This window comes from Pleurodeles waltl, chromosome 5 (genome assembly GCF_031143425.1).
Source record: "Pleurodeles waltl isolate 20211129_DDA chromosome 5, aPleWal1.hap1.20221129, whole genome shotgun sequence".
Lineage (NCBI taxonomy): Eukaryota > Metazoa > Chordata > Amphibia > Caudata > Salamandridae > Pleurodeles > Pleurodeles waltl.
The window spans coordinates 1,009,607,626-1,009,627,195 of NC_090444.1; the positions used below are offsets into that span (position 1 = coordinate 1,009,607,626).

The 19,570-nt window shown below is 43.8% G+C and overlaps 1 protein-coding gene across 1 annotated transcript in view; it reads right to left on the minus strand.

Annotated features, from left to right (window-relative positions):
- LOC138296248 (pantetheinase-like) overlaps positions 1 to 15,160 on the minus strand; it is a 96,840-nt gene extending 81,680 nt beyond the window's left edge. The window contains exon 1 of the mRNA XM_069235178.1: positions 14,835 to 15,160. Within this exon, the coding sequence (XP_069091279.1) occupies positions 14,835 to 15,041 (207 nt within the window). The 5' untranslated portion in view covers positions 15,042 to 15,160. The remainder of the gene's footprint in view (positions 1 to 14,834) is intronic.
- Between the last annotated feature and the right edge of the window lie 4,410 nt (positions 15,161 to 19,570).

Genomic DNA, 19,570 nt, shown 5'->3' on the forward strand with positions numbered 1-19,570 from the left:
TTATGCTATCTCTATTTGCTTTTGTTTCTAGGTCCCAATCGCTATTTTGATAGAGCCATAGTATGATGTTTTTCCAAATTTGTGTTCACTAAATGGTTTTGCATGAAGTCCAAACATGCTATTCTTATCTGGTGTTAGTTAGGGTCCTCACTGATGATGTTTGCTACATGCAATAACAGTTGATGTCTTTTCTTTGCTGAAATCTAAATGTATGTTATATTGTTTGCGCAGTTATTCTTACTATTAATTTGTACTGTAACCTTAGAATGTCTAGTGGCTCAAGCTTTGATTAGATTGCGATTCTTTTGCTGCTTTGATCAGCCAGTGTTGTTTCTGTATGTTTATCATTTGATTTTGAGACTAAGGGGATCATTCTGACCCTGGCGGTAGCCTACCGCCAGGCCAACGACCGCAGATGCACCGCCAACAGGCTGGCGGTGCATCCATGGGCATTCTCAGAAACGGAAAACCGGCGGTGTCCCGCCGGTTTCCCGCTGCCCTGGGGAATCCTCCATGGCGGCGCTGCAGGCAGCGCCGCCATAGGGATTCCGACCCCCTTACCGCCAGCCTGGCTCTGGCGGTTTTGACCGCCAGAACCTGGCTGGCGGTAATGGGTGTCGCGGGGCCCCTGGGGGCCCCTGCAGTGCCCATGCCCCTGGCATGGGCACTGCAGGGCCCCCCTAACAGGGCCCCACCAAGATTTTCAGTGTCTGCCAAGCAAACACTGAAAATCGCGACGGGTGCAACTGCACCCGTCGCACCCCTTCCACTCCGCCGGCTCCATTCGGAGCCGGCATCCTCATGGAAGGGGGTTTCCCGCTGGGCTGGCGGGCGGCCTTCTGGCGGTCGCCCGCCAGCCCAGCGGGAAACTCAGAATTACCGCGGCGGTCTTTTGACCGCGCAGCGGCATTCTGACGGCGGTACTTTGGCGGGCGGCCTCCGCCGCCCGCCAAAGTCAGTATGAGGCCCTAAGTTACATGACATTAGCATTGTTAATATAGGGAAATAAATATTCTAACTTTTACATAAAGGTGTGGTTACTCATGGCCGCAAGGTCCTGGTGTGTGGAAATTACTCACTCCTATTGATTATTGATGTCACTGATTGTTATTGCTATTGATTTGTATTGGTACAGGGTTCATAATGGGAAAAATTCAAAGCGCAGTCAAAAGGTCCACCGGCCTATATGCTTCTCCCTTGTAAGTTTACCTATTAAGGTCTGACGCGCTAACAGAGATAGTAGCAGAGGATGGGTTGTCTCCTTAAGAGCCCATCATAGAGTCCAAGTACAAGGCTTGTCTCCTTAAAGCAGTCCATAGATAGGTGGTAGAGTATTTGGTCCCAGAGATTTGGGATTTTTCTGATTAAATGATACAAATTGGACAGAAAATGTGCCCCTAAGTGCTTAAAATGACTTTCCCTGAATCTTGGAGCTTGCCAATGGTTGTTTGAGGATGTTCTAGGCGTTCTAGTGACAGTGTGAATGAAGCAGGTTTCGCGTTTGCACAGCTTATGCAAATTGCAGGTGAACTATGATGTTTGTGAGGGTTAGGGAGTTTGGGTACTCCAAATGAAGTTGTAAAAGGAGTGTGCATACTCCGTAGTGTGAGAGCAGGGAAGTCATAGAACTTCACATGTGTGTGGTGCTTTGTGCTCAAAAATTGTCCATGTGGTTGTTGGTCTACAGGCCCTGAGTGGTCTAAGACTCCGGAGTATATTGAGAAGTGTATGAGACACTTGGTTTTTGTTGTAATTTGTCTGGTTTAATAGGTCGATCGGGCATGGTCGACAAGTCAGAGTGTGCGCCAAAGTGAGAGAAATAATTTTGCGACTGAGATCTGGCAAGTCCTATGTGCACTGGACAGAACCACTGATCAGTTGAGAGTGAAATTTGTGGGTCGAATTTTGCTTGCAAATCAGGGAAACTGAGAAAGAAGGAGTAGCTGTGAGAGCAAAACGCTGTCAGTGAAAAATCCGTAAAGTTTCTGAAGCAAATTTGTTACCTTATCTGTAGTAAACGGACAAATCGGGTTTTGATTTTGTTTAGTGCTCGCAATAAATTGCATTAGTTTAGTATGAAGTAGCCAGCCGCAAGACTTTCTCAGCCGCAGTACGTGTGACTGTGACGTCATTGGAGCCACGTGGGATAGGTTGGTTAGTGAGAAGGGTCGTGCACGGATTGGCAGCCGCCCGTGAAGCGCAATTGGTTGAGAAGGTGGGGGAACAGAATTCTGGGAATAAAAGTCACTTCCTGATTTGATTTAGAATAAAATAAAGGTTGCAAAAATGAAATTTTTCAAAACTTTAAAGAGTGCTGTGAGGGGAGATACGTACATTACAATGGGTATAGGGGATACTTAACCGCCAGAAGGTACACCAGCATACATTGTAATCAAAGAAAATGGTGCTGCGCCATGTCTTTGGCTAAAGCAATGGTGCAAAGTGACAGAGAAAGATGGGAGTTTAGCATTTCCTGCCCAAGAAACATTTCATTTGAGGAGCTTAGACAATCTTAGGAGGGTGCTGTATGATCTGAAACCCCCTCCGAGATCAGCACAGTTTGAGGCACTAGCAATCTGGGAGTTAGTAGCCAGACAGCAACAGCAACACACATTTGAAAGGAGGATGAGAAAGGCAGAAAAGACACTAGCGGAAACTAGATGGGACAGTGATCAAAGGTTTTGGAGAACCAAGACTTTACAGGGGATTGAGTTGTTTCCAGCGATTACACAGGACAGCAAGAGAGAAGGAAGGAAAGCTACTAGAAAGACTAACAGAAGCCCTTCCGAGAGTGGGGCGGCTAGAAGATCACTGACATTGGAGGAAGAGTCAGACGATGATGAGTTTATCTTGCAGTTACTGAGAAATCATCCTCCCCCATATGCAGCGCAAGAGAGTGGTCCAAGCACTAGCGTAAATCCTTCAGCTCCGACACAAGTTAACGGGACGAGTCCAGTGCAGATTAATCCTAGCATGACACAGAGTCCAATGCAGAGCAGTCTTAATGCACCTACTACTCCAGTAGCACAAAATCAGGTGCCATAGTTGAATGTCTTGAGAATTTACCCTGATGTACCTATTGTGGAAACTGCCACAAACCTAATAGTGCCAACAGGACAAGTTTTCCCAAAGCTGATATTGGTTCAGACAGAACCAACTCCACTTTTACTGCCCAAGTGCAGTCACAAGCAATGCCAAAGTACACTCCAATAGTAGGGACACAGTGAGATATGCAGGCATTGATGAGCCACAATACGGGAATTATGCACCCACAGAACTTGAGTTTTAGAAGAAGCCCAGATGCTGTATCTGTACCTGTCACCATTGGTCCAATTGTACCTTTGTTTTCACAAGAGAATACCAGTGCACGTGGAGAGAGAGTCTTGAGTCAGAATGCAATGAGGGGAGGACTCAATGTGAATACTCGAGTAGTCTCTCCTGTGGGACAGACCTTTGACGGATCGAGATCTTTGCTAGACCTTAGCCCATTCGGAGTTCCTCCAGATACTGTCATAGAGTTGAATGTTAGCCAGGGCCTGAAATTATTGACACCGCAGACCCCAAATACAGTTGTGCAACAGATACAACATGCCCAGGCCAGCAACATTTCATTGCAGGGTTTGACTGCCCAGCAACTGCCTGAATGGTTAGACAAGCTGAATACCCCGCAGAGTTCTCCTAAAGGAGAGGAGTACTTGAACTACACAAGACTAGGAATGGAAGCGAGTGAGCTCATTGAAGGAACTATGGGTGTGAACAGATTAGAGTCCTACACAGAGGCAGAGTTGAGATATCTGTGCCCAAACATTACGAGGGAAGTGAGCAATCTACATCAAAAGCCAGCAGACCTGGCAGAGAAGTACAGCATTGAAATAGGGAAAACACAACATTTGAAAAGGAGTTACAGATTAGATTTTGATTTAAAAGACTTTGAGCACATGAGATCTGCCGGAATGAAGGCACACATTAGGGATTTACTTCAGAATGCTCAGACCTGGGGAGCATTAGACAGATGGGAAGGCAGATGGGTAAAGAAAAGAGATAAAAGAAAGAGGGATTCAGTGGAGCTTACTGCAAATGTGCAGCAAGGTAAGGATTCTGTGAAAATGTTACCAATGAGAGAGATTCGAGGAGGGAATGTTGTCCTTGTCCTTGGAGCAAAGGTGACATTCTGTCCTTTACAAATTACTATTATAGGTTGAGAGAGAAACAAGTAGAATGGTACCAGCAGACAGACAGGTTTGTGAAACTTGCAAAATGCCTGTGGGAGGACTTGACCACTCTATCAGAGATAGTAGTTCCAGCTGCTTTGTGGATGGAGTGCAAGAGGAGCATAGATTGGCCAACAAAAGAACCAGAGAGAGATCGGATTACAGGTGCGCTGTCTCCTGAGGTAACGAAATAGTATTACAAAGTGATTGAATTTTTGAAAACGAGAATTTCGCCCAAAAACATTGACTGGCAGAAAATAGACAGGACAGCTCAGGAAGCAAAGGAGTCAATACATGCATATTATGAGAGACTGTTGGAGGCGTTCAAGCATTACAGTGGTACAGAGAAAAGTGAGCCAAAAGACATGATTAATTTTGTGTTCAGATTTGTGGAAGGATTGAGACCTGAAATTAGCCAGATGCTTAAGAGTCATTTGATTCGCTGGCATGCAAAGCCGATTGATGAGGTGTTGCAGTATGCAAAGTACTGTAGTGCCAAGTTTGAGTTGAAGCAGAGAAAGCTGAAAGAAAAGGCGATGGTGATGCAGATTAAAGCGGCACAAACAGGGGCGCAGGGAAATTTTCCACAATAGCTACCACAGCAGCAGCAGGGAAATGTGGTATTTCAGAATCAGAAGAGAGGTAGAGGTCGCAGAGGAAATGTAAACCATGGTCCCGACTTGGGTACTGTAGTGGTTAAGAATGATGTGCAGGGAATCAAGAAATTGTTGCCTTGTCATGCTAGCGGAGTGGTCAGACATTGGAAGCAGGAGTGTCCGATGATGGTGCAGGAAGGTGTTGTTCAGCAAACGAGTGACATCAATTCATTCCAAAACATGAGAGGACTGAGAATGAGAGGTCATAATCCAAATTTTCATAAGAATATGAATCAAATGCAAAGTTTTCAGCCCATGGAGCAGGTGCAAATGCCATTAGTACAAGTGACACAGTTGCAGCTGATGCAACAGCAGGTTCAAATGGTACCTAGACAGCAAATTCAAATATCTCAAGCCCCAATGGCACAGCAACAGGTGATGCTTCCTCAACAGGTCACAGGTCAGAAGTTTAACCAACTTAATAACACTGAACACCAATTTCCGTTACACATTGAGAATGGAATAAACGATAACTGGGTGAGCGAGAGTTCGGATGAAGAGGAATTTGTGCTTGCAGCTTCGTTAGAAGTAGATCAGAAAAGCCCCTGTGTAAAGGGAAAAGTCATGGGTCACAGAGTTTCATTTATGTTGACACAGGAGCTACACGGTATACAGTGAGAACTGCAGAAGTTCCGAATTTGCCCCTTTCAGGAAAGGCAGTCCAGATTGTAGGAGTAGCAAATCAGTATTTGACCAACCCAATTACAGAACCAGTTCAGGTTAAAATTGGCAAATTTCAAGGATTGCACAAATTTGTAGTCTGTGATTCAAGTCCAGTAACCCTATTGGGAAGAGACTTGCTATGTAAAACCAGGTGCTCGATTACTTGCTCAAATGACAGAATAGAGATACAGAAGAAATGTGATGATGAGGATGACCCAGAGACAGAGTGTGAGACAATAAATGAGGAGTACCCTGTGATTAATTTCTTCCCAGTATTCACAGTGAAGGAGCAAGCTTCCCCATGAATTACAGGGAACAGTTGAAGAAAAGGTGTGGGGTCTCACAGGGAAAGAGTGGACTAATAAAGGGAGTTGAGCCAAGTAAAGTTCCTGCAAAGCTGAATGCAATTTTTCCCCAGATTCCTCAGTATCACATGCCACAGGATATTCTTATAAAGGCTGCTCAAATAATTGCAGAATGTGTAAAACAAGGGGTCTTGAATGAAGTGTTGAGCAGCCCATGTAATTCACCGATAATGGTATTGAAAAAGCCCTGTGGGAAGGTTTGAGTTGTCCAGGATCTGAGAAAAATAAATGAAATTGTGATCAAATGTTGCCCCGTGGTGCCAAATTCAGCTGTGATAATGTTTCAGATTCCATGTGATGCTGAATGGTTCACTGTCATAGACTAGTCACAAGCCTTATTTTCTGAGCCTCTTCATGAGGATAGACAGTTTCACTTTTATTTCAAATTTGTGAACCTAGTTTACCCGTTGGTGTTGAATTCCTCAGGGGTTTTCAGAGTCACCTTCCATATTCAATCAGATCTTGAAAAATAATCTGGAGTCATTGGAATTGCCTTTCCAATCGACATTGGTACAGTACACTGACGACTTATTGATTTCATCCAAAACAAAGGATAAGTGCAAGTATGACTAGATTGCCTTACTGAACCATTTGGGAAAGAATGGTCATAAAGTGTCACCACTTAAAATGCAGTACTGTCAGAAAGAGGTGAAGTACTTGGGTCACCAGATTGAGAAGGGATTGAGAAAAATATCCAGAGAAAGGATCACAGCCATATTGCAGATGAGTCCCCCAGCCACACAGAGAGATGTCAGGATGTTTTTAGGAATGGTAGGCTACTGTCGACAATGGATTCCCAATTTTTCAGTAATTTCCAAACCCTTGCAGAAGCTGACCCACAAGGAGGTCACCGATCCCCTAGTGTTAGACCAGGCTTGCATGAAAGCGTTTTCTGATTTGAGAGAGAATCTGTGCAAAGCTCCGGCTTTGGGTACGCCTGACTACAAGAAGTCTTTCACATTGTTTTGTCATGAGGGTGATGCATGTTCTTTGTCTGTCTTGACGCAGGTCCATGGAGGTGTAAACCGCCCAGTAGCATATTTTTCAGCTACTCTGGACCAAGTTGCAGCAGCTTTACCAGACTGTCTGCGTGCAGTTGTAGCGGCTTGACAGAGCCTCACATAGTGTGAAGGCATTGTGATGGGACACCCCTTAACTATCATGGTCCCTCACTCCATTGAGATCCTGCTTACAAAAACGAAAACACAGTACTTAACAGGTGCCAGATTGACTCGCTATGATACGAGTATTTTAGGGTCACCAAATGTGTCATTGAAAAGATGTGCAGTGCTTAACCTGACAACCTTACTTCCAAATGAAAATGCTGAAATTGAAAAAGTGGAAGACATTGAGCAAGACTGTCTTGAAGTAACTGATTTGTGCACAAAACTGAAACCTGATATTAGAACACCCGATTGGAAGAAAATGACCAAATTATCTTTGTTGATGATTCCTGTTTAAGGGGCAATACAGGAGTACTGAGAGCAGGACATACTTTGTGCACAATGTCTGGTATACTGGAAGAGTTTTGGCTTTGAGAAATATACTCTGCACAAGTAGTGGAACTGGTAGCCCTTACTAGAGCATGCCGTGTCTCTGCTCAGCTTAAAGTTACCATCTACAAGGATAGGCAGTATGGATTTGGAATAGTACATGACTTTTGCCAGTTGTGGTCACAGAGAGATTTCATGATCTCTTCTTGTTCACCAGTGAGAAATGGTGAGTGAATTAAAGAACTGTTGCACGCTATCCAAATGCCTGAAAAGATTGCTGTGGTGAAATGTAGTGCACATCTGAAATCGCAAGATGTGTCAATGAGAAACAGATATGCAGCTCGAGTTGCAAGGTTTTGCGCACTGAACTGTATATCATTCAAGGATAAGTGGGAATTGTTACCTGAAGAAGATGAAATATGTCTACGTTTTGCATTGCATGTAATAGATAAATTGGAAGAATTGAAAACACTGCAGAATAATGCTGACAGGGAGGAAAAACGATCATGGAGGAAAATTAAATGTGTACAGTGACAGGATGAATTCTGGGTTTCTGGAGAGGGTCAACTGGTTCTGCCAAACAGTCTATTGTCTCAAAAGGGTAGGTTTTATCATGGTCACACACATGTTGGGAGGGATGCCATGATTCGTCTTTTTAAGCATAATTGGTTCAAACCAAGGTTTAGACAAGTTGTTGAAGCAGTTTGCCATTGTTGCATCATTTGTCAGCAAATGAATGCAGGAAAAGGGACAGTGGTTAATTTAAGCCACATTGGAAGAGCAGAAGGTCCATTCAGCAGAATGCAAATTGATTTTATTGAGATGCCTGTGTGTGGAGGTTTGAGATAAGTGTTGGTGATTGTCTCCACCTTTAGTCATTGGATTGAAGCTTACCCTATACAAAGAAATGACAGCCTTACAGTAGCGAAACTACTGTTAGGGAACTGATACCACGTTATGGGTTTCCGATCTCTTTAAAATCAGATAGGGGAAGTCACTTCAACAATGAAGTAATTAAATTACTATGTGCAGCATTGAACATTAAGCAGAAGTTGGATTGTAGTTACTGCCCTGAAGCATCAGGACTAGTGGAACAGATAAATGGTACCCTGAAATCAAGAATGGCGAAAATGTGTGCGTCAACGAATCTGACATGGCCTTTAGTTTTGATGACAATGAGAAACACACCGACAGGAAAACAGGATTGTCACTGCACAAAATCCTCAAGGGCAGAGCAATGAGGTGGGCAGAGCAATGAGGTTGCCAGCGGTCCCTGCAAATGCTCTTGTGAAGATAACGGATGATATGGTGTTGGACTACTGCAAAGGTCTGACTGATGTGGTTTGCTCTTTCTCTCAGCAGGTGGAAGCCACCACACTGCACCGATCCAAGATCAAGGACACAGCCTGAGAGAGGGTGACTGGGTATGTGGTCAGGAAACAAGTGAGGAAGGCGTGTTTGGAGCCTCGGTGGAAAGGCCCGTACCACGTAGTTCTGATACCTACCACGGCTGTGAAGTGCTCTGGAGTTCCGACCTGGATCCACACCAGCTACATGAAAAAGGTGGCATGCCCTTTAGACGATGAAGAGGAGTTGTTGAGAATACTAACAACAACCAAACAAGCCTCGGAACCGGAAGGAGGAGAAAGAGGAACTGAGGCCAGATCTGAGCAAGTTGAGGACGGTTCAGTCACTCCTGTGAGAGACGAAGGAGAAGACCTTCAGGAGGGTGACAGTGAGTCAATCTCAATTGAAGCAACAGGACATTCTCGTCAGAGGAGGGCTCTTCCAGAAGTAGACGATTTTGAGAGACAAACAGAGCAACTCCCAGACCCCGAGGGGATAGGAGTTGAGGCGGATCACAGCCAATGTGCTCCGACTCCTCCTGAACCAGTTGCAGGTCTGTCAAGAGAAAATCCTGCATAGCAAGAAGAAGTTTCAAGTTCAACACTGAAAAGAGGATTGACCAAGGGTCCACTGGAAGGAGATAAGTGGCCAGAGTCACAAGCAAAGAGACAGAAATCAGTTGTTGTGACAGCAATCGGAGAAGAAGTAGATAAGACAAGAGAAGATCTGAGTGAAGGAGAAGTGAATGGCAATCAAAAGTTGAAAAGAAAGAGAATAGCAAGTCAAAGATACGCATGTCCTGAATGGGGGTATACAACAGCAAGTGAATGGCAGAAGGAGTTTTTGTCTTTTTGTTTTGATTGAGACATTCCAGGTCAATATTTTGACACTTGAAGGAAATCAATGAACCAAACTCAGACAACTGATTGAGACAAATTTGAGAAAAAGTGCAAAGAAAAAGAGACTGTTGAAAGTAACTGGAAAATACTTTTGAGGTCTGATTTTGACAAAGATAACCTGATTTGACAAGCTGCTAAATCGATATTTGACAACGGATCCTGGAAGTGAGACTGAATGCTGTAAATAGCTGCTGAAATAATATTTTTGTTTTCTTTTTGATTTTTGTTGCATAGTTTCTAAATTTTCTCTTCTACTTTCCGATTCTTTACAGATCATGAGTAACGTTAGCCAGCAGGGTAGGGAGAACTGGTGCTGTAAATACATGAGTATTGGTTTGGCAATTGTGTGTATGATATTGTTTGTGATATTGATTGTGGGTATGAAGGCTCTTGACAAGAATAAAGCCAACCATACTTCAGCTTTAGAGACAACTACTGCACTAACAGCGATAGAGAAGTTTAGGTTAGATGAGAAGTATTTGCACATAGGTAACACACAAGGGGAACTTTCTTCTAATGTTTTCTATTGCTTATTGAGTGAGTATGTTGAAACGATGGATGCAAAGAATTGTTTCGTGTGTACACAAATTTATTCATCAGTCAAAGGAGTTACTTATCATAGTTTGCCTCTTACTTATGGGATAAGTTGTAGTCTGTAGCTAACAAAATTCTATAACCAGGAGTACATTCATTACTTCTCCTCCAACCACGATGTGGTGTTTTAGTTTGTCGCCATAATTAGATGCCTGAGTAGAGTAGCTAAGGACAATGACATAGTATTAGTGAGAGGTTTCTTTGAGCCTACATTAACTTTTGGGACTGCCATTCTCACAGGAATAACCTGACATGCTTGCTTACACCATTAGAAAAGAGCTTCTTAGATCACACAGATGACAGGAGAAAGGCATTAAAGGAGTAGTTAGAAAAGGTTTTAGAGAAAAGGGCTTTTAGAAATGATTATGCTTTTAGTGAAATAAAGACACAAGGGAAATTAGCTTTAGATGCGCAACACGTAGGGAAGCTTTGTGTATACAGACCTAAATCTCGCACTGACACTTTATTTGGTGGAATGAGTGAATGTAGACGTGTTTTTGTTTCAAAGTAAATGGACATTTATGTTGAATGGACTGGATCCAGCGATTCCTGGCATATATTATATTTATGAACTTAATGCTTATTACCGTCTTCCACGAGGATAGAATGGTACATGTTATTTGGGGATTGTTTTCCCAAAGGTATTTCAACTTGATGACTTCAAGAAAGTCCCGAAAGTGACTGAATTACATCAGAGAAAGGAGAGCGTCTCCCTCTGGTATAGTGGGAGATATATTTGGAGCAATGATTCCTTCAGTAGGAGTTATTCTGAATTCAAAAAAGATTCTAAAGTTGTCTACTGTTGTGGATAACATGCTGACAAATTTTTCAGGAGCTATGATCCTGATAGATACTGAATTGGTCGCGGAAAGATCTATGACTTTTCAGAAGCGCCTTGCATTAGACATTCTTTTAACAAAAGATGGAAGAGTTTGCAAAATGCTTAATTCTAGGCATTGCTGCTCATTTATTCCTGACAATAGTAAAGAAATTAAAAACTTACTTACTAATCTGAGTAATGAAAGTGCTGATTTGAAAGAATTGAAAGATCCACGTGTTTAGGAGAAAGTTGGCAAAGGATTTGCTTCAGTGGGAAATTGGCCCGCCAACACTGGGAAAGGGATACTATTGAAAATAATGCAAGGGATCTTGATTATTGTGGTTTGCATAACTGGAGCATGGGGAATATGTAAATTGTGTAAAAGGGTCAAATTGAAGAAAACTAAAAATAATCAGAGGAGGGAAGAAATGAAAAGGGAAAATTTGTTTAGAAGAAATTTGAGAAGGGAACAAAGATTCGAGGGGTTAGAGATGACAGAATTTTAGCTGATGCAAACATTAGTGTGGGAAAATTTAATGTGATGACACATTTAGTCATCAGTTGAGGGATTGTTAACGCTGAATTCACTAATGATTATTCATGTATTCTTAGTGTTGAATTTGGATAGAAAATGTATTGACTTAGAGAAAAATTGATGAACGCATTTGAAGGTGCGCCCACCAGAGTGGCCCTCATTGTTCACGAAGTGTACTTATCATTAGCTTATTAATGTAAAATGTTGAGCTTATGTTTGATTAATGTAGTAATCTGTCATATTAAGGGCTATGTTTTATGTATTAGCTTTATTAATTGTAGGCTTTAACTTAGCGAGGTCTTGGCCTGGTTGCACGGCCTCATGTCAAGCTGCGTTTCTTAATCGACTTTTAAAATGGTTGTCTAAAATAATTAAATTGTGATTTCCACTGTGCTGATCAAGTGCTCGTAGCTAAAAGTCTTTCTCATGAAAACTGCTTGCTAGAAGATGATGTGCTTGCTATTGAAACAATGTTTAATGTAATGTGTGTAAGACTGACCTTCCCAAAAGAAGACAATGGATCCACTGCCTGGAGTATAAACTGCAACAACATTGATACCTAACAAGCCAAAATATGGGAACAGTAGACGAGAAGCCAATCATTGACCTGTGAACCATGTATTAGTAAAAGTGTAGATTTAGGATTTTATTTTAATTGGACTAAATACATACATGTGATTCTTGAACCAATAGGTACATGGGAAGTAGTTTTAGGAAATCTAACTTAGCCGGACTGCACTGGGATTAGACACCTCACTTGCCCATTTTTCTCGATTAGAGACGTCCTTATCTATATTGCTTAAATACTTTGCTTTTCTGAACTTAAAGACTTTGCTTTTCTGAACTTTGATGCTAAATCCTGATGCCGTGCTGACCAGACTGATGTCCTGATGATGAAGACTGTCATAGCTTGCTGATACAAACTGAGGAGAGGTATTCTGATAACGTTATTGAATGCTATGTCTATTTGGTTTTGTTTCAAGGAACCAATCGCTATTTTGATAGAGCCATAGTTAGATGTTTTTCGAAATTTGTGTTGACAAAATTGTTTTGCATGAAGTCCAAACTTGTTTTTCTAATCTAGTGTTAGTTAGGGTCCTAACTGATGATGTTCGCTACATGCAATAACAATTGATGTCTTGTCTTTGCTGAAATCTAAATGTTTATTATATCGTTTGCGGTGTTATTCTTGCTATTAATTTGTACTGTAAACTTAGAATGTGTAGTGGCTCAAGCTTTGATTAGATTGCGATTCTTTCGCCGCTTTGGTCAGCCATTGTTGTTTCTGTATATCATTTGATTTTGAGACTAAGTTACGTGACATTAGCATTGTTAATATAGGGAAATAAATATTCTAACTTTTACATTAAAGTGTGGTTATTCATGGTCACAAGGTCATAGTGTGTGGAAATGACTGACTCCTATTAAGTGTTGATGCCATTGATTGTTATTGCTATTGATTTCTATTGGTACAGGGTTCGTGGTGGGAAAATCTCAAAGCGCAGTCAAAAGGTCCATCGGCCTATATGCGTCTCCCTTATAAGTTTACTTATTAAGGGCTGATGTGCTAACACATGTAATACATGTACTTTGCAGGGGAGCCCTCTCAATTTTTATTATGCCACTGCCGCAGCCCTCGCGGTGCAGGGGGTCGAGTTCTGGGGGGGGAGGGCCTAAGCACACTACCCTGGCCTGTGAGCTCCTGAGTTTGGAAGGGGTCCCTGTTGTGTGGGCCACGGTAAGAAAACACGTGAAGCCGTCCATGGGTCCATTCACTTTTAGTACAATCACTCTGACCTCGTCTGTCTACGTCACGGGGGGCCTGTGTTTCCCCCTGCATGGGACCCCCATATAGCGTTGCCCAAATCAGGCAACACTGCAGGCCCCTTCTTATATTTTGAAGGGGGAGGGCCCTTATGTTTCGTCACGCCACTGGTTGACTCTCGTACTGTTTGCCATCAGTGACATGGGGAATTATTGCAACCTACTGTAATTTTGGTGAGTAGGTCCTATTTGTAGAGTAATAATGTTCCTGACAACTTGCACTGCTGTTCTGGAATTTCTCGTCGACGTACGTAACATAAAATGATGGCACCCCTTTGTAAATGTGGCGAGTTCCACCTGCTGGGTAACTGTCCTAAATTCTACTCTTTAGAGCTCGGTAAGGCCACTTTCACAGATGTGCGAAGACCTTCGTGAGAAGGGCGTGAGAGCGGGAAACTTCCTGCAGAGTAGGAGACTTCCTGCCGTGAAGGAGTTGGAGAGGTGCATGATAACGTGGATTCCGCTTCCCGCCAAACTTCTTCCACTCTCTGGGTGACTTGTATGCAGAAAGTCTGGCCAATGCAGAGTGAAGGAATGAATAGGTCAATTGTAAGGGGTGACAGCTACCCAAAAAGGGCACCCCGGCCCTACAAAAAGTAGGAAGAGGCACAATGCATGCGACCAAGCGTGGGTTAAGCAGATTTAAAGACCCAGGATCTATCTCACCAGGAAAAAAGACAAAGTATCATCGACAACCAGTGGCTCACAGCTCTAATTTGCTTCTGAAGCAGCAACAAGATTTCACACCAGTTTAACATTGGTCTTTTTAGACGACAGGATTTGCCTGCCGTGAAAATGTTTGAGGATTAGTCGACTTGTTTTAGTGCTGCTGATAAATGTCAAACCAAAACAAAGAAAACAATGTATTTCACATTGCGCTGAATTCATTCAAACAATATACACGCATACTAACTATATTAACGCGGCTTCAAAGTTAAGAACATCATCAGTACTTGGTAAAAAGTCAAACAAATAAAAGCAATATTAGGATTATTTTAAGCAAAAATACAAGAAGTGGCGATTTAAAACTGGATAAAACATGTTGCAGCACTGAGGGATTTTAATACAATGCATCCAGTCGCACAGACAACCGTTGCACAACACTAGTGAGCTCGACATCATGATTAATATAGGAAACACCCTGTTCTGAATTTCAGTAGCTCTAAAATGTCGTAATCTTTTTTGGTGTGTTGTTATGCGCCCATGTCCGTTCAAAAATTTACATTTCTGAGAATGCTAACGAAGGCGCAAAACAGAGCCACACGTGATTGTGACAACATTTCATCAGTCTCTGTAGTACAGGGCTGAACCTACCTCAACCTTAGATATACTGCTTTCCACCAAACATCAAAAGTAAACAAATCTCCACGATTTCACGTCTATCATGAAAACTGTCACTACTTGTAACCTCGTTTCTACAGTAGTACCTGTTTTGCTGCGCTTCTGATCGCTGTTTCTAAAATATCCATATTTTTATTCATCAGCTCCAGGGCCTCCGCGGCAGTCACGGAAGTATTAGTGTCATTTTGGACAAAGGCCACGTGTTCATAAACTGCTGCAAGAAAACCGTCAAAAGCAGAGACCCCGCAGACAGAGAGAATGAGAACGCAGATTTCTGAAAGCAGGGCGAACATGGCTGGAGCTGTTGGTCTTCACTTACTGAACCACGCTCCAATGAGTGACTATTCCCTAACCTTGGAAGCAGCGCTGCACTAGGTCTTTCCCACATTACATAACGTCACAGGTCGAAAGCGCGTTCCCGGTAGAGGTGTTGCAGGTTTTGGCACAAAATCAATCAGGGCAACTTTTCTGGTTTTAGTAAAGGTTATGTAAACTAATCTGTGACTAACCTGCGTCACCTGTTTGCCATGAAGATGTTGCAAGAGAATTGCATAATTTCGGTTGAATGCGAAATTTCCTAGCTATGGTGAAGGAAAGTTTCAATTCTATTAAGGACAGGGAGGCGAGGATTATGCATATCTTTCTTCACTTTTTATTCAAACAGCAAGTTCAAAGTTAAACAAAAGAAACAAAAAACGGCAATGAGCTCCACGAGACTGCCACCATGGAAACCGTCATCCAATGAGGGTCCAGTGTTGCCGGTAGTATATATATCCACGAGCCTGTCAATCTTCCTCGACTTCGCTGCGAAAGGAATTGTAGATGTCTCAAGAGGCCGTTGTCTCTGGTCCTATGGGTAGATATGAGAGATTAAGTAGACTGATCTGTGCTGATAACAGTAAGCAACCAAAAACCCATATGTCTATAAGATCTTAGGCATTGCAGAAAGAAACGAGTCATGAGTTAATGCAGACAAATCCAACAATTAAACTCGTTAAGAGCGCATACAATTAAGTATATATGTGCCCAATATAAATATATATATATAAATATATACTACCTCAGTACGAGGAGACGTGAAGTTCGGGTGGGAAAACACGTGTCCCGTGTTGGGTGGGATAATCCTCGCCTCCGTGTCCTTAATAGAATTGAAACTTTCCTTCACGATAGCTAGGAAATTTCGCATTCTATGTCAGGACCGGAGGCGAGGATTATGCAAGTTCAAAGCTTACTTACCACTAGAGAGGCTGCCTCATGTATTGGTTTGAAATAAAACTTTTAAAAAGTAGATTCTGGAGACCAATCCCCAGCACTCATAATGTCTTCCAGTCGACATCCAACTTGGATGGCTTTTGAGGCCATGGCACCCCGAGTGGAGTGTGTGCCGAACACTTGTACATTGACACCAGCTTCCGCTAAAATCCACCTAACCCATCTGGCGATGGAGGGGGATGAGACTGCCTTAAAAGGTTTCTTTAGTGAAATTAAAAGTTGATTCTCCCCCGGAGGTCTGAGTCCCATTGTTACGTTCTCATAGGTTTTGAGGCAACGTAATACACATAACTTAGGAGCGCTAGGGAAAGCGGGGTAAGATACCGACCTTGTAATATTTTTTGTTCTCCTAGAGATCGTAAAATTTACTCCTTCTAGAGAAAAAATTCTAGCAGAGATATCCAACGCCCGTATATCCGATACCTGTTTACACGAAATAAGGCATAAAAGAATGGCCAATTTTGCTGACAACTCCTTTCTAGACAGGAATTGATTATCCTGCCACGAGGATAATAAATTAAGAACTAGGTTGACATCCCATAGCTCCGAATATCTAGGTTGTGGAGGTCTGGAAAGTCGAATACCTTTAAGGAGTTTACATATCCAAGGATGTTCCCCGATCGGGTGATCATCAAGAGGAGGATGACCTGCTGAGATGGCTGATCTAAAAGAGTTTATCGTGCGGTAAGCCAAACCTGACTCCGCCAGTTCTGCAAGAAAATTTATGATGTCGGTAACGCGGGCCCCCATGGGATTGAAATGTTTGTCCATACACCAGCGAGACCACCTACTCCATGCGGACCTGTATCGTTTACCTGTCCCAGGTGCCCAAGCTTGTGAAATGAACTTCCTAGCTTCCTGTGAAAGTCGGCAATCTTGCCAGTGATACCTGAAATCTTCCATGCCACCAGATATAAGTGGCCTTGGAGAACTAGGGGATGGAATACACCTGTTGGATCTCGTAGAATTGAGGGGAAGACCGGAAGGCGAATTGGAGCTTCGTATGAGAGCTCCAGAAGAGTTGGAAACCACGCTTGGGATCTCCAAAGCGGGGTTATCAGAACCACTGTCGCTCTCTGGCGACGAACCTGAGCCGAAACCCTCGGGATAAGGAGAAACGGGGGAAAAGCGTATCCCAGATGCGGTTCCCAGTTTTGGAGAAATGCATCCACTGCTGCGGCTTCCGGATCTGGGCGCCAGCTGAAGTACAGAGGCAAGTGGGCGTTCCATCTGGATGCGAACAAGTCCACTGAGCAGGGACCCCATCGATTCATTATTGATTGAAAAATCATGTGGTCTAATTGCCAATCGCTGGAGTCCGTTAGGTAACGGGAACTCCAATCCGCCACAACGTTCTGATCCCCCGGGAGATACTCTGCTGTGACAGATATCTGATGTTGAAGGCAAAAGTGCCAAAAATCCTTCGCTAGATCCGCTAGAGCCTTTGAACGTGTCCCCACCAGGCGGTTGATGTATTGCACCGCTGAGACATTGTCCATGCGTAGGAGAACCACACAGGAAATTCTGTCCTGTGTTAGGGACTTGATCGCAAAAGAGCCTGCAAGAAGTTCCAGACAATTGATGTGCATATCGAGCTCCTGAGGGGTCCAGCGTCCCCCGAACGAGATGTTCCCGCAACGCGCTCCCCAACCGTGGCGACTGGCATCCGACTCAATCACTAGGTCTGGGGAGGTTCCGAAGATGGCCCTGCCATTCCATGCCTCCATGTGGTCCAGCCACCAATGTAACTCCGTCTTTGCCTCCATAGAGAGGGAGATTAACTCGGAGTATGTGACCCCGCGTCGAAGATGATAGGCCTTGAGACGTTGAAGGGCCCTGTAGTGGAGGGGTCCCGGAAAGATGGCCTGAATCGACGATGAAAGCAGACCCACTATCCTGGCCAACTGGCGCAACGAAATCCTGTCGCGTCTTAGGACCTTCTTTAATTCCTTCCTGATCTTGGAGATCTTCGGGCTGGGGAGACTGAGAGATGCTGACCGGGAGTCTATAAGGAAACCCAGAAAAATTATGGTTTGGGAAGGGAGGAGGTCTGACTTCTGTTGGTTGATCACAAAACCTAGATTCTGCAGAAGCACAATAGTTGTGTTCATTTTGGAGATAAGCTGAGACCTGGCTTGATCCATAAGAAGGATGTCGTCCAGATAAATGATAAGACGAATTCCCTGCGACCGGAGAACCTCCACTACCGGTTTGAGGATTTTTGGTAAAGCACCATGGTGCCGATGACAGACCGAATGGGAGAGAGGTGAACTCGAACACCTGGTCCCTCCACTGAAATTGTAGGAACCTGCGGTGAGGCGGAAAAATCGGGACTGTGAGATAAGCATCTTTGAGGTCCAGGCGGACCATCCAGTCCCCTTTCAATAGGAGATCTCGGAGTAAATGAATGCCCTCCATTTTGAAATTACTGTATGTTACCCATTCGTTGAAGGACCGGAGATTGATGACCGGGCGAAAACCTTTGTCCTTTTTCTCCACAAGGAAGATGTTGCTTAAGAAGCCCCTGGGATGCAAGGACGTGACACAAATGGCTTCTTTTTGGAGGAGATCCTGAACCTCCGTATCTATGAGATTGGATTCTGCCCTTGAAAAAACTAAAGGAATGGGTAGAGAGTCCTGGATTGGGGTTCCCCAAAACTCTATTTGAAAACTGGAGACTGTTTGAAGTACCCAAGGATCTGAGGTGATACGTTCCCAAGCGGTTCTGAATAAACGTAACCTCCCTCCAAATTTTTGAGGGGAAAAAGGGATAAGCCTTACCCGAGGGTCCTCCTGGGGCATTACTTGCTCCCCGGGCGAGTCTATGCGCTCTGCCTTTTCCTCTGCCTCTGTTGGGGTAAAAGGTTCCCTGGCGACCGTCACGCCAACCGTTGTTTCTGTATGCAGCGGGGCCTTGTTAGAAATGGCGGCCGGAAGAGCGACCCCTACCTCGCCCGGCCCCTCCAAAAACCTTATTTGGAAAAATCTTCTTTATAGACGTTTGTGCCTTGTCAAGTGCCGAAAAGGTGGCAACAAATTTTCCCAATTCCTTCACAAAAGGATCACCAAATAAGTTGCCTTGGGCAATAGCCCCTGCCTCCGAATTAGAAAGTTCCCCCAACTTAGGGTCAATTTTTATAAGTAAAGATCTGCGCCTTTCAGCAGAGAGGGCACAGTTGGCGTTGCCCAGGAGACATACCGCTCTCTGGGCCCACCCCGCCACCACGTCAGTTGGAAGGGGTGAGTTTGACTGTTTGGCACGTTCTGCCAGTTGAATTATTTGAGTAAGGGGCCCTAACACATCCAGGAGTTTGTCCTGGCACTTCCTCCAGGACCTATCTATACCCTTCTTAGGGTCCTTCATGTACTTGGAAAAAAAGGTACACAACTTCGGATCGATATCCGGCGTGGCAGCTACCTTGTCCATTAGTGTTGGACGAGGGCATTCCGCTTTCAATCGGGAGCGCACCTCTTTATCAAGAGGTTGTCTAATTTTTGCTGCCACGTACTCAGCCACCTTGTGGTCTGGTATCCATTCCTTCTGGTTCAA